The sequence below is a fragment of the Dermochelys coriacea genome, chromosome 20 (assembly GCF_009764565.3).
Source record: "Dermochelys coriacea isolate rDerCor1 chromosome 20, rDerCor1.pri.v4, whole genome shotgun sequence".
Taxonomy (NCBI): Eukaryota; Metazoa; Chordata; order Testudines; family Dermochelyidae; genus Dermochelys; species Dermochelys coriacea.
Genome location: NC_050087.2, coordinates 15833440 through 15858178, shown reverse-complemented (window position 1 = coordinate 15858178; position 24739 = coordinate 15833440). Strand labels below are relative to the sequence as shown.

General features: G+C 55.1%; 1 protein-coding gene and 2 long non-coding RNA genes across 12 annotated transcripts in view; 2 read left to right on the top strand and 1 right to left on the bottom strand.

Annotated features, from left to right (window-relative positions):
- The window catches only part of LOC122458387, a 493263-nt gene that overhangs the window by 119474 nt on the left and 349050 nt on the right, over window positions 1-24739 (top strand). The gene's annotated exons all lie outside the window — the stretch shown is intronic.
- The window catches only part of NFIX (nuclear factor I X), a 144572-nt gene that overhangs the window by 67401 nt on the left and 52432 nt on the right, over window positions 1-24739 (top strand). For 7 of the 10 annotated variants that reach the window (XM_043506890.1, XM_043506891.1, XM_038378680.2 and 4 more), the window contains one exon: window positions 1940-2471. In XM_043506890.1, the coding sequence (XP_043362825.1) occupies window positions 1940-2471 (532 nt within the window). Of the gene's footprint in view, window positions 1-716; window positions 1357-1644; window positions 1801-1939; window positions 2472-24739 lie in introns of those variants that run through there. The other 3 variants (XM_043506893.1, XM_038378681.2, XM_043506892.1) reach the window with 3 other exon arrangements.
- LOC122458386 lies at window positions 1632-8972 on the bottom strand. Its single transcript, XR_006278417.1, has 2 exons — window positions 8786-8972; window positions 1632-3714 (listed from the first exon to the last, which is right to left on the bottom strand). It is a non-coding gene; the product is annotated as an uncharacterized LOC122458386 (long non-coding RNA).

Here is a 24739-nt window from a genome sequence, read left to right as displayed (position 1 = left end):
ATGGCTTTAATCCGAACCTTGTGTGTGTGGTGGTGGGGGGGGCAGATTTGGAACGAAATCTTCTTCTGTCCTTTTTTATAAATAGACGGAGAGAGAGAATGCGGGAACGAGAGACACGGAAAGAGAGAACAGCTGCTTTTTCCAAGGCCTTGTGGGACTGCCTTTTTTTTTTTTGGTTGTCGGGGTGGGGGTGGGGGTTGGGGGGGCGGTGAAGAACGGAGTTTTTTATTTATTTAGCAATATTCTGCCAGGCTCCCGCACGCCAAATATCCACCGCCCGGGAAAAAAAAAAAAGAATCGCGGCTGGACTTTGCTTATTCATTAGATATAAACTTGTCGATTTGGCAAATTGTTTTCAGTCTCTTAACTGCACAGTCTCTCTGTGCCACCAGCCCCCCCTCAATACAACCCCCCCCAGTTTCTGCTCCGCCAATCCCCCCCACCCCCCGCCTCCCTTTCGCTTTGATGCAGCCATTGGCTGGTCTGGAAATGTGTCTCCTTGCCAAATACGTGGATCCTTCCTCTCTCTTTCGCTCTTTCTGTTTTTCCCCCCCTCTTCTGCTGGCATTGGCACAGGCAAATGGTTGGGGACCGAGCGTGAAAGGAGCGAGCGAGAGAGTTTAGGAGGAAAAAGGGAAAAAGGGGGGGGAAGGGAGGAAAACAACAACAAAACCCCCCAAAACCAAAACAAAACCCAGCCCAAAAGCCTGAGCACTTTGGGTTTTGCCAGCAGCTGAGCGCAATCAATTCCAGCACGGCGTCCGTCCCTTCCCCTAGGCCTGCATTCGCCCTCCACCCGGGCGGAGGGACCGACAGCTAACTTGGCATCTTTGCGCCTTTACCAGCGCCGAAAAGGCCTCTCCCCCCCTGCCTGCCACTCCTTTCCCTCTCCCTGCGTTTTTTCTTCCTTCCTTCCTCTGTTGGTTTGTTTAATTTTTTTTTCCGATAGGGGCCATTCTGCAAATTTCTGATTTATTTATTTTGGATCTGCTGCGCGGGGGGGTTCCTCCATTAGATTATTGGGGTGCTAGATCCATTCCACACTGTGTCCCACACCTCCATTGTTAGCCTCCTTCCTTCCTTCCTTTCTTTCTATCCCTCCTACCCCCCCCCAGTTTTTTAAATTCTATATTCCCTCCGCAATCGAGAACTCAACCAACCAAGCCCCCGGCCCCCCATTTTCCCTTCTCTGCCTCCTCCCTGTAAAATTGCTACCTTCCCTCCTCCTTGTCCCCTCCTCCCCCTCCATCTCACAGCCCCCACCTCCTTTTCCCTCCCCCCCTCAGCCCGCAACTCTGTTGAGTCCAGAATTTCCGAATCGGGTGCTTAGCTTTGCCGGAATGAGACGGAGCAATGGTAATTATTTTGCTTTTTGTCAGATTTTGTTTGAGGGGGAGGCAGCTTTAGGAAGAGCAGATCTTCCAAATAACCCCACACACACACCTGCCGGCAAAGAGGTTAACCCGAGAATCGAGGTATGGGGGGGGAGACAAGGATGGGGCCGGGGGCCAATTTTGTCTTTAACCCTGGGCTTGCCAAGGCAAACTTTATCGTGGTTATTAGTGAAAAAGTAGCGAAATCTCGAGTTTCTAGTTCTGATGGTGAATTTTCTTTGGCCTTTTTGAAATTTATTTTGCAGCTGGGGGAGGGGAAGGCGGAAGATGGAAAAGATTTAAAAAATTAACACCCACCGCTGTCCCAACTGAGGTGGATTCTCTTCTGGGCTGGTCTTGTGTTGTGTGGCTGGCTCGGCCGTGCTCTGAACTCGGTTCTCCGCGCCGTCTCTGTTCTCGGGATCGAGTGAGTCGCGTCGGCCGGCGCAACTGGTCGGGAAGGTTGTGGGTTTTTTTAAAAATAGCATTCCTCCGTTTTCTCATTCTAACCTTCCCCCCCTTTTGTCTCGTTCCCTCTTTTCACCCTCTTCCACCACCCCCTCCAGGATGAATTCCACCCTTTCATCGAAGCTCTCCTCCCTCATGTGCGTGCCTTCTCCTACACATGGTTCAACCTGCAAGCTCGGAAGCGAAAGTACTTCAAGAAGCACGAGAAGCGGATGTCCAAGGATGAGGAGCGCGCCGTGAAGGATGAGCTGTTGGGGGAGAAACCAGAGATCAAGCAGAAATGGGCATCGCGGCTACTGGCCAAACTCCGCAAAGACATCCGCCCCGAGTTTCGGGAGGATTTCGTCCTGACCATCACCGGTAAGAAAGCCCCATGCTGCGTCCTCTCCAACCCGGACCAGAAGGGCAAAATCCGCAGGATTGACTGCCTGAGGCAGGCCGACAAGGTTTGGAGACTGGATCTTGTAATGGTCATCTTATTCAAAGGGATCCCGCTCGAAAGTACTGACGGAGAGCGGTTGTACAAATCACCACAGTGCTCCAACCCAGGCCTCTGTGTCCAGCCGCACCACATTGGAGTCACAATTAAAGAACTGGATCTTTACTTGGCGTATTTTGTTCACACTCCTGGTAAGTCCTACGACCCCCCCCACCCCCTAACAACCGTCCCCCATCACTGCTGCTTGTTTTGAGATTGAATTGTCCAAGGAATCGAGCTGTTTCTTTCTCCTTTTTTTGTTTTTAATTCCCTCCTTGAACCTTTGTCTCCGTAATTAACAAATTGGTCTCTGTTGTTTATCGTGCAAATGTACCCTCAGCATCAGCACCCTCAACAGTCTGGGCAATCTGGGGTGGTTCGTGGCTTGCCCTCGTCTTCATGCTCACGATCCCTGGTGAAAAGCCCCCTGTTTTGCACGGGGGGGTGTGCTTGTGCACACGCGCCTGTGAAATGCCCACTGCTGTGCAAACGGCAACTTTAAAAAAAAAATGGAAAGAGAAAAGACTCAGGATGTGGGAGGGAAAGCGACTCGATTTCATTCAGAGGGGATTTTTCCTTTCCCTTTCGCTTTGATGGTCACCGAGAACCCGTCTGGATTTTGTCGGTTTCTTTTGTCGGCTAGGTTTTGGGGGTTTGTGCTGATGGCATGTAAACCGCAGAACATATAACTCGGCAGTGCTGGGCACTTTTTCACTATGTGGCGGTGGAAATAATCCTGCAATTTCAGTGGGCACTGTCCCAGGCAGGAAGCCGGTTCTCTCTCTCGGAGGGTTAGTCACTCGGTTCTTTTCAACCCCTCTTGTCATTTGTTCCTACCCCAGATGCTTTGATGTCTTTCAGATTTTCCCCTCTGTCTCCTTTTTATTATATATATTTTTTTGAAAGTGGGTGTTTCTTTGGGGGTGGGTTGGTTTGTTTTTCAGTTCCTCCCTTTGCGTATTTTTTGTTTTGTTTTGTTTTGTTTCCAATTGAAACAGAAATGCCTGGTTAATTTTTAGCCTTTGCCCAGATACGCCCAATTTGCTGCAGACTTTGAAATCCAAACTGGTTGGTGGAGTGTGATTCTGTGTTTACATTTTGCTCAACTAACTTGTAATGAAGAGGTCGACCAGAATTTCCTCCTCCTCTCTCTTACTTTCCCCTTCTGTCTTTTATTGGCTTTCTCTCCTGTTTCCCTCTGTCTTTCCTTCTGTGACTTTCCCTCTTTCTATTTTTCTTTCTCTTCTGTTTTTCTCTGTCTTTCTTTCTCTGACCTTTTGTCTCTTTCCTCTTGTCTCTCTCTGTCTTTTCCTCCTCTTTCCTTGTCTTCTTTCCTTGGGTCTCAGCATCCAAACTTCCCCAGCTCTCTCTCACTGTCAAGGGACACAGGCAGACCTGTGCAGGATCCGGTCTTTAGCCCTGCTGGTTCTTAGCAAATTTGTTTCCTTGCAAGCTCCTATCTCCCGAGTGGTTTGTATTTTATATCCCCTGCCACCCTCCCCGATCTGATCTTGCTGGGAGTCTGTTTCCCCCCTGGTTTGTGTGCGTGCGCCAAGACAGCGTCTGTGTGCTCGGGGTTGGTAGGACTGCAAGCTCGCTGACGCACCGCTCAGGGCATCTCCAGGCTTGGCATGGAGAGGGCAGGCTGCCAGCCACCCCCTGCACACGGCTTTGGGTGGGTTTAAAAAAAGAACAAACCCGCAAAATGGAATGAAACAGCGAAAGGTCAGGCTTGTAGATCTGCACATGCAATTGCCCCACACACATGTGTGCATACACACTAACGCTCAACATGCACGTGCACGCACAGAGCATTGACATACAAACAGACGCTCTCGTGCAGAACCCCAGCGGGCACACGGAACCCAGTGGACACGGAACACAGTGCACACGGAACCCCAATACATGCGCACACAGAACCCCAATACACATGCACACGGAACCCCAATGCATGCACATGTGCGCACACACACAGGACCCCAATTCCCCAGACTCATGTATTTTCCCCCCTCCAGTACTGCCACATCCCCCCAGCTCCCCAGCGCCTGCATGTGCCCCCTCAGCGATGTCTGGGCATGGCTGCTCAGCTCCGGCACTCCCTTCCCAGCGTCTCGTGGGCTCGGAGCTGGCAAAAAAAACCTGCCGAGCAACACAGGGGAGGCTGGGCTCATTTAACAGGCTACCTACTGTGGGGCGCCGGGTGTGTTGGAGTGTGGGGGGAGCTGGCAGTGCCAATCCCATGGGCCCTAACCCGGGGGGATCAGGCCTGTGTCCCTCCACCCCTCGTTCCACAGCCCAGGGAGCAGGCTTTGTGTTTGCCCCTTCTCCACCTGGCCCGCGAGGGCTGCTGGGCCAGGAGCTGGGCTGACCTGCCTGTGAGGTGTGTGAAATGTGGGGCCCTTCTCTCTGCAGGTGGCAGAAGGGGGTTGGGGGCACCAGCGCCTCTCTTCTACCCCGCTCGCTTCCAAGGGGCCTGGGGGACGGGCCCATTAATCTAGCAGGCCAGGATCTCTGGGACGTGGATTGTCTTCAGTTGCCCCCCTCTGGCCCCTGCCCACAGGGCGCCAGCCCCCGGCACCCAGGGGAAGGGATTTCCCCACAACAAGGCCAGGCTGAAGTGCGACCTCTCCTAGGCCCCAGGAGCCTGGCCCTATCCCCTCGGGCTACTGGACCCCCGGTGCGCTCCCTCCACTCCCTGTGCCTCTGGATTAAGCAGGTACCCGCCCCGCTGAGGCAAAGCCCCGGCCTCTGTAACCCGCATGGCTCCACGGCAGAGCGGGCATGGGATCTGGCTGCCGGTGCCCTGTGCTGCGCCATGAGGGACGAGGGCGGATGGTGCCTCAGGCCCGAGCGTCTTGGCGGCTGTTAAAACGCCGTTGCGAATGGCAGGGGCTCCCACGTCTCCTGGGAGAGTGGGTGACGCCTGGCCCCCGCCGGCCTGGTTCTTATGGGGCTGCGCCTGGCCTGTTGCACTAGACGTTGGGGTGCGGAGGAAGTCACCCGCTGGCAGATGCGCCGACACTGAGTAGGGGCAGCAGAGCTAGTGTGTGCGGCTGGGGGCCTCTGACCTGGTGGGGGGGCAGCCGTCTGGGTAGGGCAGGGACCCCTGAGCGCCTCTGAGATAAAGTGACCCTACACCTTCCCTGCAAGGTTTCATGGTCAGTAGCAGAAGACAGGTTCTACCTGTCTCTCCCTATTCACAGCCCTCTATCTTTCTATCCCAAATCACACCACTCTCTGTTGATCCCAATTCACACCCTCTATAGCTGGCCCATTCACAACCTGTCCAGGCCCCAGTCACACACCCCCAGCCCCTCCTGAGTTCACACCTCTCCCCCATTCACACCCCTCACTCTAGCTCTGTCTGTGCCTGTTCACACTTGCCTCTCTATCTCCATTCACACTCCCTCTTGGCTCAAATCACACCCCTTTCCAGCCCTGTCCTCCACTCACACCCATCTTGCTCTGTCTGTCTCTGTTCACACCTGCCTCTCTATCTCCATTCACACTCCTCTTTTTATCTCTGTCCACCCCCATTCACACCCTCTTCTCTCTGTCTCTCCCTCAGTACCAGTTTGATAACAGGGGGCTCTTCACTTAGGGTGTGAGAAGATCCCATGGCTGGCGGTTGATGCAGACCAGACAGGAGGAGCAGGTTTCTCAGCGGGAGGGAATTAACTGCTGGCACAACTCTCCCAGGCACCCCCCCCCCCCCGGAAATGGTTACTCCGAGACGGGACCTTTTTCTAGCTCAGGCAGGAATCACTTCGGGATCATCTATGGCCCAGGGTGTCCAGGGGCTCAGATTAGATTGACAGCAGTGTTTTCTGCCCTTAAAATCTACCTGTCCCTCCCTCCTCTGGGACTGTGTTGGATTTGACTCGGACTCCTGGGTTCTCCTCAGGTGTCCCACGATGCTTCACTTGCTGTGTTGTCTGGGGGAGCCGTCCCGCCCTGGCCATGGGATTGGGGGGACACCAGGAGTCCCCCCCCAGCCAGTCCCTTGCAGAATGAGCTGGTGAATGGGTTTGGTCTAGCAGCTTTGTTCTCTCTGCAGGGGTCTTGGGAGACGGGTTCCCCGCTTGTGTCCGACTCTGGGATGGGGTGATGGCGGGGGGGGCTCAGTGCGTCCCCCCCCCCGCAGAATTGGCCTCTGGCTGAGGGAGGTGTTGCTTCAGAACTGTAGCTCCCAGCCCCAGTTCGGTGAGCTGCTGAGCTGTGCTCTGGGAGGAGAGCGGGGTCTAGTGGTCAGAGCAGGGAGGCGGGGCTGGGTGTCAGGACGCCTGGGTTCCCACCCTGCCACTGATTCACTTCAGCTCTGTGCTCCCCTTCGACTTAGAACAATGGAGACACCGATGTAACCGAGGCCTCCCCTGCTGCGTGCCCAGAGTTTGGGGGTGCAGGGCCTGGTGCCCCTGGTGCCCTCGCTGCATTCCCAGAGCGCTGGGGGGGCATGGTGTCCCAGGTGCCCTCGCTGCGTGCCCAGAGCTCTGGGGGGGCATGGTGCCCCAGGTACCCTCGCTGCATGCCCAGAGCTCTGGGGGCCCCCGTGCTGCTGTCATCATTTAGCTCTCCCAACAGCCCATCCCTGGGGTGCAGTCTCACCCGCCTGCCAGTCGAATTTTTTCAGGGGGTGGGGTGGGGAGAGCCATTAGCCAGGGATTTTGGGCACCTGGCCCATCCCCCCCGGCAAATTCTTCCCCACCCCCATCTGCCATCCCAGGTGCCAGTTTCTGGGAAAGCCGCTGGCATGCGGTACAGCCCGTCGGGGCTTGCAGGGCGCCATGGTGCAAAGTGATGGGTGGTGCCGGCGCCAAGCCGGGCTCATTAACCATCCGCTCGGAGCCCATCTGTGCCCAGGGCACTGCCCCCACCCGGGGCCCTCCTGCTCCCTGGCAGGGCAGGAATCCCCTTCCGCAGCTGGGGGGAGCCCTGGATCCTGGCTGGCTTGTTCCTCGGCCATGGTCCGCGCCTCCCTCCTGCATCGCTGCCAGCACCCATCGGCAAGCCAGCGAGCCCGGCACCGTGTGCTTGGTGTGTGAGTTGCCCGGCGTCTTTTTCACCAAGTGCCCCCCTTCCCACTGGCCCCTCGCTACCAGGCCTGTCCACTGCAGCCCCCAGGACCCTCCCCTGCTGCTTAATGAACTAACCAGGCAGTGCCACCCCCCGGGTTACAGATGGGGACCGAGAGGCTAAGGGACTTGCCCAGGGTCACCGAGGAAGGGGGTGGCAGAGCAGGGAATTGAGCTCAGGCGTCCCAAGCTAGTGCTCTGACCACTGAGAAACCCTTCCTCCCTCCTGCATTTCCATCTGCCCTTTGGCCTGGCCCTGCATGCCTGGCTCCTCTCCTAGCCCCAGTGCATGGGCTGGGAGCCCCGCTCGCTCCTGGATGCTGTGAATGGGGAAAGCCCTGGGAGTCGTTAGGGAGCTGGATGCCATTGCCTTTCCCCAGCATGAAACCAGAGTCGCCCTAACCACTGCAGCAGAGTGACTCCAGATTAACTCCCATGTCAGTGATAGCAGACTCTGGCAGGGCTAGGGACTGGTACCCAGCGCAGGGCGGGCAGAGTCTGGCAGGGCACCGGGCAGAGCTGGGGGCTGGTACACAGCACAGGGCAGGCAGGGGCTGGCAGGGCACCAGGCAGAGCTGGGGCTGGTACCCAGTGTAAGGTGGGCAGAGTCTGGCAGGGCACTGGGCAGAGCTGGGGGCTGGTACTCAGCGCAGGGCGGGCAGAGTCTGGCAGGGCACCGGGCAGAGGTGAGGGCTGGTACCCATTGCAGGGCAGGCAGGGGCTGGCAGGGCACTGGGCAGAGCTGGGGGCTGGTACCCAGTGCAGGGCGGGCAGAGTCTGGCAGGGCACTGGGCAGAGCTGGGGGCTGGTACCCAGTTGGCTTGTGCCCTGGCAAGATCTGGCTGCAGCTCTCAGTGCGATGGTCCCCAGCCCGACCGCTACGTGTGATGCGCCAGCTGCCCGGAATCAGCTGCCCGGCCAGGGCTCGGCTGGTTTCCCTGCCTAGGTGCCCAGTTTGAAAGGTCCTTTCACAGGCCCCGGCCGTGTCAACACCGCACCACAAAAGCCTTCTTTTATTCCTTGTTTGTTTTCATTCCCAAGGCAGGCGGGAGGCCGGCTGTGCCGGGGGAGCCCTCCCAGCGCGAGCCCGGGCTCTGCCCCTCCCCTTCTGCCCGGAGGGGGTCGGGGGGGTTGTCCCTCCTCTTCCTCACCCCCAGCCTGCAGCCCCCAGGTCAGCTGTAACAGCGCCTCTCCCCGGGCCTCACTGGGCTGGAGGGCAGCGGGGGGGTGCGGGAATCGACGGGACCTGGGGTAAGGGGAGAGTTTGCAGCTGCAGTGCAGCCCCTCAAGCCCTCAGCATCCTGTGCCGGAAGTGTCGGGATCTGGGTTTTCCGGGTCGGAAGAGTGGGTTCCTAAACCGGCCGGCAGGACGTCACCCGCTGGAGCTAACTCACCCATTCACTTCCTTCGTTTGCTCTGCATCCGTGAAATTAACCGTAACGATCGCGGCTTGTGACCTCTGCTAACGACCGGCACGAAATCCCCAGACCAGCTCTTCTGTCGTTAACGTGGCCTCGAATCAGTGCCCGGCCCCAGGTGGCAGTTCCAGCTGCCCAGTGGGGGGGGAAGACCCAGTCCCATGTGCCAGCCAATGGCACTGGTTTGGAGTCGCACCCTCTGGGGTTTGTTTGGGGGCCGATGGCCGCGCCCCTCGGCAGAACGCCCCCAAGCCTGCAGCTGGGAAGTGCGGCCAAGCTGTCAGAAGGGTGGGGGCAGATCTGGCCATGGGGTGGGGGGGGAGGGGAGGTCACTTAGTTTGACTTTCTCAAGTCCCATGGGGTCCCAATTTGATGTCGTCCGAGTGACATTGCCGCCGGCTGGGTCTGTCGCTGTTCAGGACACGAGGCAGCTGCCCAAGGACCCCCCTTGTGCTGGCCTTGTCCTATGGCCAGGGACCTGGCACCTGATTGCTCTGGGGCTCTGAGTCCGTGCGTCCCCGCTAGGTTTGAACAGCTGGCGTCTCCAGGAGTCGCGTTCCTTGATCCCAGGCCTGCTAGCCGCTGGGGCAGGCCAGGAGGCAGCTGCTGCTCCAGACCTGCTGACCACGGGCTCGAGGTGACTCCTGGACCCGGGGGAACTGACCTCACCTCCATGGACCCCACATGAGAAGTGGATAATCTCTGTGTACCCCAGCTATGCTGCTGGGAGACTCGCCTCCCTAGGTAACCGTCTCTCCAACTGTGTCCGGTCATACGGGGGCCAGCCACTGGCATTCAATAAAACACCGCCCAGGGGAGCTCCCCATTGCCCTCTAAGAGATGCTGCCACCATCTGGGAGCTGTATGTCAGGGCAGCCGGGGTGGTCTGCGTAATGGCCAGTCTTTACTATGTCCCTGGCTCAGGGAGCGGAGATGCCAACGCTCCCTTCTGCCAGACAGCCGTGACTCTGTACCCAGGGTGGGACGCGGCGTGACACCACCCCGGCCCCCGGAGACACCCCTGGCGTGGCCTGGCCAGTGTCCATAGAGCCCCCGGGGACAGGCTGCTCTGAAAACGAACGGCAAGCGGTTGTCTTGGCCTGACAGTTTGGGATTCGGTAGTTGGGTGCTGGGAAGGAGGGGGAAATGTAACTGCCGGCATTTCAATCTGGTGCCTGGCACCGGGCATCTTGAAAGGGAGCGCGGTGGCTCTCGGCGGAGACGCTGCCGCCATCTTGTGATACCCAGGGCAGAGGCAGCTTGGGGAAAAGCGCCTTCTGAATTTGGACCCCGATTCAACCCCCCACAGACCCACTTTCCACAACCGGCGATCTCTGCCTGTGCCCCTGCCCCCGTCGCAGGCAGACAAGTGGGGCTCTGCTTATCAGTTTTGAAATGACCGGTTTGCAGCGCATCAAGAAAAGTGGAACTTGGTTAACGCTGCGTTAGTGTGGCCACCTTCGAGACGGTGACAAGAACTGCCCGGGGGAACCAAACAGCCCTCGGTATGTTCAGGGGGCTCATTAGAACCACACCGCTTAGAACGGGGGTTGCAGTTTTGGTAACGAAACCCAATAATCACCGCTCGGCACAAAGTGATGGCCCATCTGGGGTGGAGCGGGGAGCCCAGGGAGGAGCCATCTATGACTATTCAGAGGGGAGGGAGTGGTGTCTATTGGGTAGAGCAGGGGGCTATGGAGTCAGGACTCCTGGGTTCTCTCCCTGCTCTGGGATGGGGGTGGAGTTGAGTGGGGGAGTGGGGGCTGGGAATCAGGACTCCTGGGTTATCTCCCTAATCTGGCAGTAGGGCCTAGTGGGTTAAAGCTGGGAAATACTAGGCTTTTCCCTGGTGTCACTGACTTGCTCAGTGATGGTGGTGGGGTCAGACCCCTGCCAACCTGCCTGCTGGAGTGGCTGGGAGGGTTAATTGTTTGCAAATCGTCTCGGGAGTGTGGAGAACAGGGGCCTTGGAGGGACGGAGCAGGAGGCCCCCCCTCCCCCTGCCCCCCGCGGCAATACAGCCTGAGAGGAAGGGCAGGGAATTGCCCTTCTGGGGATCACTGTCCTCCCCCACTGGGCTTAGCCTTGTGTCTTGCAGGGTGGGGCTGGGCCGCAGGCCAGCATGGCGTTCACTTGCCATGGTGCTGAGCACGGTACAGAATGCAGCCGGCGCAGCTGGCCCGGGCACCCTGATCTCCATCACGTGGTCATCAGCACTGCGGGGAGGGGTTGGCTGACCGTGACCCAGCGTCTCCCCTCCTGCAGTCTCGTTGGAGCCAAGCGCCTTGGGCCCACCCTTGCGGAGGTCCCTTGTGTCGGTTTGGTGGAGCTCCCTTGTGCAGGGAGATCTCCTCCTCCCCAACTCTGAGCTGACCCTGGCTGCTGTCTTCAGCCTCTGGGAATATTACTGGGAATAGGGACTGGGGCAGCGTTTCCCAGGGAGACGCAGCTGGGGTGAAAAGTGCCCAGAACCGGGATGCCAATGGACCCGCACCCCAGGATCTGCAGTTTGTGTTGAGAATGTTTGGTTAAGTTTTACAAAGCTCTCCCTACTGTTTGTGATTTGCCGTTCCCGTTCTGGGGAGGCAGCGAAATCCGGGGCAGGGTAAGGGGATCCAACTGGACGCACCCAGGGGGTTACCAGGGCTCCATGTCCCCAGCCCCCTCAGTTGCTTGGAGAAACCAAACAACCTGTTACTGGGCTCATTCCCCTTCCCCCATCTCTGATCCTTTGACTCAATTCTAGATTCTAACAAGAAAACGGGACGAAGCTGCAAAATTCAGATCCTAAGCCCAACCCTCTGGTTAATGGGCTGAGGTTGGGGGGTGCCCAGATCAGGGCCCACTAATCTGTGCTGCTCCCAGAAGCTTTTCTGCCTCGCTGTTGGCCCTGGAAGCTTCGGAGGCCATGGTGGAGAGATGCTGAACCGGATTCTCCAAAGGGCCGATGAGGACAGAGGTGCATTTGATCTTAGCAAATCAAAGTCTCGCCTGGTCCCTTTTAATGTCCAGTGGGATATTTACTCAGATATTAGCGTTGATCGCGGGTTGGGTCTGTGGCTCCATCCCGATCAGTCCTTCCCAGAAACCCCCTTGTCCCCGATTGCCCCTTCTCTCATGCAGGAACCAATGAAGCAGAACGAGCGGTAATATTTATTAAACATAAACGCGCTCTCCCAGTGGCTTGCAGCTTGGTGGAGCTGGTGTCGTTCTCTCGACTGGGGGCAGGCTCTTTGGAAAAATTAAAGAGATACAAACTTCCTTCCCGGTTTTGTTCTCATTTGCACTGATGTAACATCGTCGGATTTTAATGTCTTCCTGGTTTGTTCTTCTACACTTTGTGACGTGTAAATGGGAGAGCAGCATCCGTCCAGATCTATGCAGGTGTAGCTCATCAAGAGTGGCCCTGGTAATGATCGTTATAGGACTTGCATTGATTCACTCCTTTAGATTTACCAAATATGCTCCTCCAGATTCTCCAGGTGCCAGTGACATGACTTCAAAATGCATCAAAAGTGCAGCAATTTTCGATAATCCAGCAGAAATCCCTCTCCTACTCAGCTGCAATTACCCCATAAATTTCAAATGCCTGGGGGAAAATGATCCATGCTACTAACATGAGCAGTGTTATTATTGCATTAATAGAATTACCTGGGGGGTTCGTTTCTATTAATTATATTTGACACAAATTAGATTAATTGTGGTTTGATTTTTTGTCCTGCTCTCTATCCCTAACCGCTTTATTCTTTCCTGAATCCAGGCTAGTTTTCTTTTCTTGTTTAATTATGTTAACTAAAATATCTAAGTTGGGTTGCTGGATCTGAGAGTTCCTGGGGACAAGAGAGGAATGGGTTGCGACCGTGCGGGCACTTGCCACCATGGCTTACAACTAGACTTGGAAGGATTTGACTTTTATCAGCGAGTGTCGGTAAACATCAGTTTCACAGAAAAAAAGGTTCTGTCGACGATAATCAAAATTGGCAGCAAGGCAAAGTACGAGAACGGCTGTGTGAGAACATATGAAAGTTTGCTTTAAGGATATTTACTTTGGAGATGTGGACTTGTGGTGATGACAATATGTGTTTTAACAGTTAGAAAGCTTTAACTTTTTGAATCTTAGCGTCTCCTGTCATTATATAATTATTGATTGGGCTCCCCCAAATTGTCCCCCCTGACTTCCCACAACTGTGAAAATTTAAATGGATGGAAATATAAAAAGAAAAATGCTAAAACTCGTAATTTTGCACAACTGTGAACATGTAAATTGATAAAAAACAGAAAAAAAGCTTAAAAATAAACATTCATATTCTATCAAAAATTATACAAAAAACTGAATTCTGCCAAGCCTATTTATAACGAATGCTGATACAGCATTAGTGGGTGCAATGTACTTCTGGATATGTGGAAAGCCGGTGCCGCTGAGATCAGGAGGAGAGAGCTGGAGAATGGGCCCCAAACTCCCGTGTCCTCTGCACCAAGTGATCAAAAGTCATGAGTAAGGCCCTCAAAAAATAACGAGGTGTTTAAAACCAGTCCCGGCTGGCCGTGTTTCTAGAAGATCTGCAGAAACCCGGTAGCCCCAGCCCCAGCTGCGGGACTCCCCATCATAAAATTGTGAGATTGGCATTAAAATCATGAGATTTATTTAAAAATCAGTAATGGGGGGGTTCTCTCCCTTTGGGGTTTGGGCCTTTACAGCTGCAGACACCACACATTTTCAAGCTTTTTTCTGCACTGACAAGGCCTAGAAACGTCTGGTTTTTGTTAGATGAAAGCCGAGACCCTCATTTTATCCCAGGACTCTAGGAGCTGGGGATTTAAAAACACCTACCCAGTATAGCGAGATGATTGGCAACACTACAGCTTGAAGTGACGGGTTCAATGTGGGAAGATGATTAGATGCCCACGGGGTCCTGTCTGCCCCTTACAATCGATGATGTTAAGAAATAATAAACTGGGGATTCCCTTTGTTTGCTCTCTGAGCAAGTCGGGACTGGGTGAACTTTTCCCAAGTCCTGTTTCTGGCTCTGCCACTGACCTGCTGGGTGACCTTGGGCAAGTCACTTTACGCTCCCGTGCCTCAGTTTCCCCATCTGTACAATGGGGACAATGCTCCTTCATAACACGCAGAGATTGCCAGGGGAAACGTGCTAGATAAGAGCTAGGTAATTAATATTATTGTTATAGTTTCCTTGTAATGAAAGCTTTGATTCTCACATCATCACATGACTCTAGCAGCTGGGGCTTTTAGAGAAACACCAGCCAGGGCCAGACTCACAATCAAATCATGAGCGGTGGCTGCACTGAGATTTTGTTTGTGTCCCTGATTCTTCAGCCGGCTGTGGGGGTGGAGAGAACACTGTGTTATCACCTCATGAATTTCCAAGAAAAAGAACAAAAACAACAGACAAATTCTTTAAAAGGCCCAGCCAGCACTTGGGAGCAGGCAGCTAAATTTAAAAATCCATCAAATTGTAAAAATAGCCAAGGGAGCCTTGTTTTTCTTTGCGGTGCCAGGAGACGGGAATTCGCCTGGTGAGCGTCGTATTTCAGGGTACTGCTGGTTTGAGCTTGCAAAGATCTGTTGGATTAGCTTGTCCAGGGCCGGATTGTCCCCTGCTGTTCCTTTTCTGGTGATATACCCAGGGCTGGGTCACTGTCTCACGTAATAGGCTGTTCTGCAGCCTGCCACCACCTCTCTGTCCAGCCCTTTGCTCTTCGCTGATACTCCTTGGGCCATGCCCAGGGCTGATGAGCTGGGGGAGCAGAGTGGATTGCCCCAACCCCAGGCCACTCCCTCCCAAGTCCCCCAGGAGCTCTCAGCCCTGCACTGGCCACTGCTGGGTTTGTGGGGTTTGTTGGCTTTTCTCTGTGGAAGTAAAAATAATTAAAGTTGCCCGTGCCTCAGTTTACATGAGGGTTAATGATCTGTAACATGAGGGTTAACGATCCTGCCTCCCTTGTAAAGAGCTTCGAGATCTATGGCCTCAAACCGCTAGATAAGCGCTAGGTCGTGATTATGATGTGTATCCTGCAATTCCTGCATCCTCACATGACTCCAGCAGCTGGGGCTGCAAGAAAATCACCAGACAGGGGGAGCTATTTGTTAAGATTGAGAGCTGGGTGTTAACCCCTTCCTCTCCGTGCCACGGAGGGCCGCAGCGCTTCCTCCCTTTTATTGTGGGGCTGAGATGGTGACGGTGGATTGTGCGACTGCTTTGTCTAACTCAGCTCTGTACCTTGTAGCAACATGCACTGTGCACAGAGCGAGGGTCTAGTATGACGTGCAGCTCCCCAAGCCAGCAGCCAGTTCGGCCTCCCAGGGCCAGATCCTCAGCGGGCGGAGGCCAGCGGAGGATGAGAGACCTGGGGAAGAGGAGGGAGACATCTCGGAGGGGCGGCTGCAAACAGCCAAGGGTGTGTTCTTAGCTCAGGTTAACATAGCCGGGAAGACTTGGCAGCTCACGTTCAACCCCAGGCCACCCTACAGGCGTGAACCCGAGTTCAAACTCCCTTGCTGCACCTTCCCTGCTGTTTTAACCTGAGTTAAGGACACACTGATCTGCCCTGAGGGTCTCCGCAAGAAGCGATGGTCTGTGTGTGCCTAGAACTGCGTGCGCTATAGAAATGCCAGGCTGGAAGGGACCTCGAGAGACCACCTGGCCCACGGCCCTGCACCGAAGCAGGACCAAATAAATCTTGACCATTCCTGACAGGGGTTTGTCTGCCCTGCTCTGAAAACCTTCCCATGCCAGGGCCTCTGCCGCCTCCCTCGGTCACCTGGGCAGTGCTCCATTAGCCCTGGAGTTTGCGTTTTCCCTAATTTCTAACCTCCATCTCCCTGGCCCACTGCTTCTTGTCTTGCCCTCAGTGGCCCTGGAGAACAATTGATCCCCATCCTCTTTATACCAGTTCTTCACATATGGGCAGCCCCGCTCTGTCTTCTCCAGACTAAACAAGCCCAATTCTGTCAGCTTTTCTGAACCTCAGATCCCTTGTTGGTGCTCTTCTTTCCAGTTTGGCACTAGCGTGTGTCTACAGATGTGCACACGGACCCTCTGTGTCTAAACCTATGGTGGGTGCATACCATAGGTTACACCACTGCATACATTTCAGATCACTCGTGTAAATTGCCTTAATCCCGGACTTTGCAGCCGAACTTTCTACTCGTCTTCCTGTCCAAGAAGCACCATGGGCTGGATCTGGAGAATGTGGAGTGACTCCCCTGGGCATCGGCCGGGGTTTATGGATGCTCAGATGTCTGGGTAAAAGGCCCCATTGGGGCCAGATTTCCCAGCTCTCAGCCTCTAAAGTCAGGGCTGAATCTTCCAAAGAGCCTGGCTCCCCGTAGGCAAGGGCCAGGTTTTCCCCTGGGCCCGACAGCTCCTGAATCTCACTTAATGGCTGGATTTTCTGAAGATGCAGGGCCCGAGATAGCCTGGTTCTGCTAGTTTGGGCGCTCAGAGCCGCTTGGCCCTCTGGCCCCACCTGAGCGGGTGATGCCATTCTGAGCACTAGTCCCTGGTTTTCCATAGATCGAACTTGGGGGCTTTGAGTGAGACACCTGAATAAAATGGGCTGGTTTTCAGAGCCTCTGCGGCTCCCGTTGGCCTCAATGGGTGCTCCTTGATGATCAGCCTATTCCATCCAGGGCTAAGTTCAGCCGCTCGGTGTGGCAGTGCCAGGCCTGAGCTACGCTGGTGGCCTGGTGGGAGAGCAAGGTAGCTTCTGTCACCACCTGCTTGGGATGCAGTGCCCCTCGTGGCACATCTGGCTGCAGCAGGCGGGCGCTGGGTTGTTTGTTCAGATCACCCCTCCAGGCAGGCAGGGTGGGACGCCTGAATGCCACTGCGGTAGCTTTGGAGTGCAAGAGCATGGCAGATTCAGGCTCTGTCTTTGCCAGGTGAATTAGTATCATCCCAAATGTAAGCCAGTCTTAGGGGTCCAGCACTTCCTACCAGGTGTAGTGCTTCCTGGGGTGAGGAGTTCCTCAATCCGGGTGGGAAATGTTTGTAGGGTCAGGCTATTAGGTTCTTTAAGATAGAACCTTTCGCCTTCTAAAGTTCCAAGTATACCTTTCGGCACATACATAAATAAGCCACAATAATGCTGAGCATGGCAAATTAAAAATATAGCCCAGTACCCTGCCGATAGGGTCCGCACGCTCTGTGGCTTTGATGCACTAAATCAGCCTACGAGTCCAGGCGGTATCAGCAGCTGCTGATCAAAACACAAACGGCAGATATGATATCTACCATTTGAAGAAACCATGGCAGACAATAATTCTGCCATGCTTCTCGTGAGAATCAAATCCGACATCTGAACGCCGACACAATTCAAACCCAGGAGTGTGGTGGTAAATGGACCAGGAATTGGATACAGTAGATCTACCCCTAGAATCTACTCCAGTGATATAATACAGATCACAAGTCTGAGACAAAAGCTGTGAATCATATAATACCTTCCTCATGTACTCTGTATGTGTGTGTGTGTGTGTGAGAGAGGGAGAGAAATTAAAGCTGTCTGGAAAACGGAATTTTCATTCGGCGGGAAGTTGTGACGTTCCAAAAGTTGTTTTCATTCTGAATCAGAATGTAAAGTTGGACATTTGCAATTTCTTGTGGAGCAGAAAGGCCAAAAAATTTCAGTTCGGGAACATCAGAATGTTTTGGTTGAATTGTTTAATTTCGATACAGTTTCATGTGGGTAATGTTGAAACATTCTGATACAGTATTAAATCTAATATTTTAATAGAATAGAAAAGCCAACGTGACATGAAGGGAAATAAAGTTGAAAGAAAATGTTTCAACATTATTAAAATGAAACAAGAAAGTTGAACTGATTCGTTTTGACCCTTTCTCATAAAAATGTTGTTGGAATTGACGTTTTCATGAAATGTTTAGATTTCAGCAAAACTGCATATATATATTTATTTGATTTATATATTATTGCTATATAATGTAAATCTTATGTATATAAACTGGCCATATCTTTTGTGTTACAAAATATTTCTATAGTATGGTACAAAAATATCTCTATATTAGAATGCTGCCATTATATACTGGTACGTATTATTGTTACCTTTTTTATCATCCCATAGAAATAATTTGTAACACAAAAGATACGGCCAGCTTTATGCAAAATCATTCGCCTTTCTGTGGCACTAGGTGTCCCGTATCCAAATCTATCCACAAATCTAGCCCAGTAGCATCATGGCACAAAATTGCTGTTATTCCGGATGGAAAGAGCTCTGACAGTGTGGCTCAATATCTCATTAGAGTGCCATGAAAAGCCGCTGCGGGTTAAATCTGTATCTAGAATCTGATCTAACCTTTGCATTGGGTGTAAATTAGGACGGTCGGCCTTGAAGCTAATGGAGTTGCATGTGTTTAACTGGCGTGGGAATGAAACACTAGGGGCAGATTCACACCAGCCTTAATCCTGGGAGATCTTCCTTGGCTTGAGTGGGGTGACACCTGATTTACCTCCATGTAAACGGAGATGCAAATCAGAGCTATTGTGTCTTTATACATCTGGCCCCTCCTACGAGTTATGATTTTTTTGCTCTACTCCTGTAGAGACGTGATGAAAGCAGCCCCCGTATCACATGGGGCTGTGGTTTCTCGGCTATTGACAAAGCAGAAATTAGAATATCAGCTATAAAAGATCCCTGCCATTCTCTGTGCATTCCCCGATGAACCCTGGCACCCCGAAGGTGCTTCATGTAACTGGGGGACATGACGATGGTTAGAGAACTGGGCAGTTTGTGTGGGGCCGGCCTGGTACTTTGGCAATTAGCTGGCCTAGAGAGCTTTCTTTGGGCACTGAAAGAAATGACACAGAGAGAGGTGCTTGGAAATGCCCAGCATCTGGGTCAGTCTCAGAAGCAGCAGGTGTCGTGTTAAGAACATGATTTGAAGCAGGGATGAGCTGGCGAAAGGGGCTGGCTCGGTAGCTCAGGGATGGAAGCTTCCGTGTGTCTCTCAAGGGAAAGCGGAGCTGGCCCTGGCCTCGCTGCTGCAGGGAGACGGCGTTTTGGCTGCCTTGTCTTGCTGGGAGCTGGACTGAGACCCAACCAACTTGTTTCACGTCCTTCCATCCGAGACAAAGGGTGACTTACAGAAGCACCCACCAGGGTTGGAGCTGGACCGGCCACCTGCAGGGGAAAGTCCAGGTGGTGCATTTGAAGCCAGGCTTCAAAAGTGCCCTGCATCACTAATTTAAATCCAAGCCAAGACTTCTCCTGTGGGGAAGTGTGAGGCTGGGGGGTGGATGGGGTCTGGGCTGGGAGCTGTACGGACGTGGGGGAAATACCTCCCACATGTGCAGAGATGCCATGGAGAGAAATGCCCACCACACGTGCTAACACGCTAACATCACGTGTTCTGACACAGCGCTCCGTGCGCCAACGCCCACAAAGACACAGAGACAAAAGCCACAGAGGGGCAGACGCGCCACGCGCTGGCTGAGGAACAGCAGGGTGGAGACACATGCGCAGGGTCACACATGCACACGGTTGCTCTGAGATGCACCCTCACATGCACACGTAGAGCTGCTGAGACATCCCCCCATCTGTTTCAGAGTAGCAGCCGTGTTAGTCTGTATTCGCAAAAAGAAAAGGAGGATTTGTGGCACCTTAGAGACTAACAAATTTATTTGAGCATAAGCTTTTGTGAGCTACAGCTCACTTCATCGGATGCATCCGATGAGGTGAGCTGTAGCTCACGAAAGCTTATGCTCAAATAAATGTGTTAGTCTCTAAGGTGCCACAAGTCCTCCTTTCCCCCCATCTGTGTGTGTCTCACACACACAAACCTCCTCACATGGGGTGAGCTCAGCCAAACCCCCATAATTCAGCCCCAAGTTAAGGGGGGGAGCCAATGCCCTCATGTGTCCTTGCTACCCCCTTTGCTCCCCAGCAGCCCCCTGCTTTCCCAGGCCTGGTCTGTGAATTTTTCTGCTTGGCTGGGCGTCAGCTCCCCTCCCAGGGCTCTTTCCTTGGGCCAAGTGCCCTGGCGAGCTGGAGCTGGGCTGTTAGCAGGTGTTTGCTGCTACTCTTAGCGGCAGGCCCCTTTCCCAGGGCCCGCCGGCTGCCAGCAGAGGTGCATGGCAAGAACACGGCCCCCAGAGAGTTCCTGGACGAGCAGCTACCCCCGCCACCTGATGCACCGTCTGCGGCCCTGGAATGCCACGGGTACTGGAGCAGACGGGCTCCCTGCTAGCTCAGCTCACAGCGGAACAGGGAGAATGGTGCCTGCGCGAGTGTGTGTGTCAGGGGCGTTCTCTCCGGGAGAGCGGAGATCGCGCTGCTGGGGCTTAGACCTTGCAATAATAACAACCCTTGCTCTGAGCAGCTGGAGCTCTCAAGCATGTCACAAAGGGGGTGCAGGTGGGGAAACTGAGGCACAGAGTGGGGCAGCGACTTGCTCGAGGTCACCCTGCAAGCCAATGGCCGAGCCAAGAATAGATCTCGGGTCTCACGAGTTCCAGTCCAGTGCTCTGTCCCCTAGGCTACACTGCCAAGCGTCGCTTGCCAATGGAGTACCAATACCTCCTGCCCCTCACAGCTACATCTCCTAACCTGGCTGTGCCAAGCAAGGTCACCTGAAATCCAGCTGGGCATCAGGGTGGGAAGGCAGGTGTGCACTGTCCTAGATCCCATGCGTTGGGCCCCCCTGCCAAGTGTCCCAGGTTTGCAATCGGCTTGGAGAGCAGGGCAGCCAGGGATTGTTCGATTCCTAGATACAAAGGCCAGAGATCAGCCAGTCTGAGCTGCTGGAGCCACCAGGCCAGAGAATGGCCCTGAGCTCATTCTAGTTTGCACTAGGAATCGTCCCACCTTGTTTGCCAAATTCCCAGGGCTGGAGAAGCCCCCCATGACCCGTTTTTTCCACATCCAGACCTGTGAATGGGCCAGGGAAGGATGGACCTGTGCTCAGCGGTCCCATGGGAACTGGGTTGTGGCTCAGGCTGAGCCTGGGAGGTGAGTCTCTGGTAAAGTTTACGTTGAATTTTGGAACCTGGCATTTGTGTAGCCGCCCCAATCCCCACCCTGCTTGGCACCTGAAATGGGTGGGGGCAGCAGCGCCCTGGCCAGGGCGCCCCGGCTGTGCTGACAACCCAGTACCTTAGGCCCCCCTGTGTCTGATCAGGGGGCTCAGAGGCCGCTGTGTGCTCTCCGAACAGCGACTCCCCTTTCTGAGCCCACCAGCCTTGCCATCGACCTGCTCCGAGGAGGCCGCACCCAGGCGCAAGGGCTGCTATTGGGCAGCCGCGCCTGGCTGGCCGCAGAAGGGCAAGGGGCATAGAAAAGCCAGCAGCTGCAAAAAGACCGGTGCTCAGATGCTTCAAATGCAGAGCGGGCACAGCTGTGATCCCTCACCCCTGCCTGGCTGTGCTCTCTGTGCCCATGTGGCTTTTTAAGGTGTTTTAAAAAATCATTTTGGAGGTGGCATTTTAATTTCCTTAAAGGCAGTATTTTAAGGTGGTATTTTTATTTAAGGTGGTATTTTAAGGTGGTATTTTATATTTGTAAGGTAGTATATTTATTTATTTAAGGAGGTATTTTAAGGTGGCATTTTTATTCATTTAAAGAGGTATTTCAATGTGGTATATTATGTCAAGGTTCTATTTCTATCCATTTAAGGAGGTATTTTAGGGTGGTATTTTTAATTGTATAGATGGTATACAATTTGAGGTGATATATTACTCATTTAAGACTATTTAAAGTTGGTATTTTATTATTTTAAGGTGGTATTTTAGTTGTTTAAGGTGGTATTTTTATTTCAGAAAGATGCTATTTTTTTAAGGCAGTTGTTTTTTAAAGGCGATGCTTTACATTGTAAGGCAGTGTTTAGCCTGGGACGGCTCCTTTGAAAACTGGAACCTTCATTGTTCGGGTGGTATTTTTATTTGTTTCGTCGGTCACGTTTAAGGTAGTGGTATTTTCTGCGGTTGGTATATTCTTAAGGCAGGTTTTATTGCTGGGCTGTTGTGGGGATGGGTGGTAACATCCTGGCCAGGGTATGTCTGGGGAAAGAACTCGGCTCTACCAGTTTGAGTGATACAAGGGGCAATGAGAGGGTGAGACCCTCCTGTTTCCTGGTTGGTGCAAAACCAGCCTGGTTTGACATTGCCATTTGGATGTTTTAGCGGGAGGGCTGCGGGTCGGGAGTGTGGGGCACTGGCAGAGCTGGGAGGGGGAAGGGGGCTGTGGGTTGGGAGTGAGGTACTTTTATTTAAGGTGGCAGAGCTCTGCGGGGAGGCGTGGATGGGACAGCAGGGGGCTACACCCCTGACCTCCCCTTAGTGCCCGGGTTCCTTCCCCAAACCCTCCAGCTGGCCTTAGCTCCAGGTCTCCTTCCCTGAACCCCCTTCACCTCGGGTAGACCAGAGAAGAGCCTTTCCCATTCCCTGGGATTCTGATGCTCGTTCCAGACCAAAGGCCCCTGTGAGCCCCACCGGGGAGAGCCCGCTGCTGCCAGGCCAGGTGGCAGAGCAGTGGGTTGAGGTGGGGATCTGGGCTGGCGGAGCAGGCTGGAGCTTGCTGGGTGCCAGAGGAGGTGGATTTTGGCTTCTGCCGCTCATCCCCTTTTGACTCGGGGCAGAAAATTCCCCTTCATTAGCAGGTCTGTGCCTGCCACGATGCCAGCGGGGGGGGTGGTATTTCCCAGCCACCCTGCCCAGCGCAAGGGCCCTGGCTGGCTGTTGCATGCACACGTGTGGAGACACAGGCAGGGCCAGCTAGAGAGGGAATGCGGGCGTGGATGGGTGCAGTGTGTGTGCAGCGGGCACGGAGCAAATGCAGCGGGTATGCTCCCGGGTGCAGCGAGCTTGCTCGGCCTGTGTGTCTCGGGAGAGCCCAGCTAGGAGGGAGCTCGGGGGTGGGGGCACGTTTTGCTGTGAAGGGGTTTAGGGGGCGGGCGGAGAACAGAGGAGGGACGAGGGAACCAAGCTTCCCCTGACCCCATAAGGCAGCTGGCATGGGGTGTGGGGGCAGCCACTGAGCTCCTCCCCACCCATGCTAGGAAGCAGGTCCTAAGCTGAGGCTCTGCCCTCACCTCGCTGTCCATCTGGGGCCATCGGGGGGTCTCTCACTCGGCTCCCCTGAGCAGCAGCTGCTGGGCTGCACCAGGGGCCATCTGGGAGTGCAGAGGGGCAGGCAAGGCAGGCGACAGGGGGCTAGGGCATCGCTGGCACCCGGCCCTGCCCGCGTGGAGAGAGGCCCCTCCCTGCAGCCCGGGCAGTTGGCACCCGCTCGCGATGGAGCGTTCGGGCTTGCCCAGCAGGAGGTGTGCCAGAGAGCCGGAGTCAAAGGCACCGGGGGCCGGGAGTTAGTCCAGTCGGCCCCCCTGGCCGGCACAGGCTCAGACGTCCACTCATGTGCCCCGAATGAGCCCCAGACCCTGCCTTGGGTCACGCAACTTCCTGCAAAGCGGCCGGGCTGGGCCTGGAGACGGCCTGAGGGGGGGACTTCCCGCTCCCTGGGGGTCTGTTCTACCGGCTAATGGCTCGCCTGGCCACCAGCCGGCACCGGGTCTGTAACTGGGCCGGGTCTGGCTTTAGCCTCCAGCCCTGGTTCTTGTTCTGCGCCTCTCCGCTGTCCCCCGGGACCCTTTGCGCCCGGGATCTGCTCCGTGGGCAGCTGCTGACGCCCTGCGGTCACGGCCCCTCTCCGTCCAGCCGCTGCACTGAGCAGGGCCGGTGGGTGTCGACTCCGCCCTTGAGTCGTTCTGTGGCTCTTCTCTGCCCCGTCTCTGATCTGGCAATGACCCTCTCAAACCTCGGCCCCCAGAAGGGCCGCAGTGTCCTGTGCGGGGCTCCCCGATGCCGCCCTGGGCTCTCACCCCCCGGTGATGCAGCCAGCGATCCCCTGGCCCTAGGAGCTCGCACACACGTCCCCTCTGCTGAGCTCTGCCAGCGACAGGCAGGCGTCTGCTGGGAGGGGGGAGGGAGGGGATTTGGGGGATGTCTCCCTTGGGGATAACACCCCAAATTCCAGCGTGGCGCTAGGGGGCGCTGTGCTGCAGGGCGGGGCTGGGTAGGGGGCGCTCTCCCCCCAGTCAGTCTGACCCACTGCCCCAGCGTGGCGCTAGGGGGCGCTGTTCTGCAGGGCGGGGCTGGGTAGGGGGCGCTCTCCCCCCAGTCAGTCTGACCCACTGCCCCAGCGTGGCGCTAGGGGGCGCTGTGCTGCAGGGCGGGGCTGGGTAGGGGGCGCTCTCCCCCCAGTCAGTCTGACCCACTGCCCCAGCGTGGCGCTAGGGGGCGCTGTGCTGCAGGGCGGGGCTGGGTAGGGGGCGCTCTCCCCCCAGTCAGTCTGACCCACTGCCCCAGCGTGGCGCTAGGGGGCGCTGTGCTGCAGGGCAGGGCTGGGGGTTCGATGAGACAATGTTAAAACCACTTGTGCTAGTGCAAGAAAATGCCGAGTCCGTCCGCCCCCCACCCTCGCCCCCCTCCTTCCTCCCTGCTGCTCTGGCCCCCTCTCCACACCCAGAGGCATGTAGTGACAGGCCTCCCCTCCAACCCCCACCCCAGCACCGTCACCCCTTGTGGCCTTTGACTCTGGGAATCTGTGAATTCACCGCCGTGACACCTGCTATGCCATTGCCTTAGTCCCCCGCCCCCTCGGGCCGCGGCCAGGAGGGTTTAGCAGCTGGGGGGGGGGACCTGAACGTGGTTATGGGTGTCCACGTGCTGGCGGGGTGGGTGGGCGGCTGCCCCAGGCTTGGGAGAACGCACGGCGGCTGGTGCCCAGGAATGGAGACGAGTTTCAGACACTTTCTTGATGCAAAGTTCCTGGGGGCGGGTCCTGCCCCGAGTTGGAGATGACTGGGGCTCTTGAGCCAGCTTTGCAGGTGGGCACTAGGGGGTGAAACGTGGGGGAGACGGGGGATAGCCAAGCCTGTTGTCATTTCGGACCCAGCACCCATC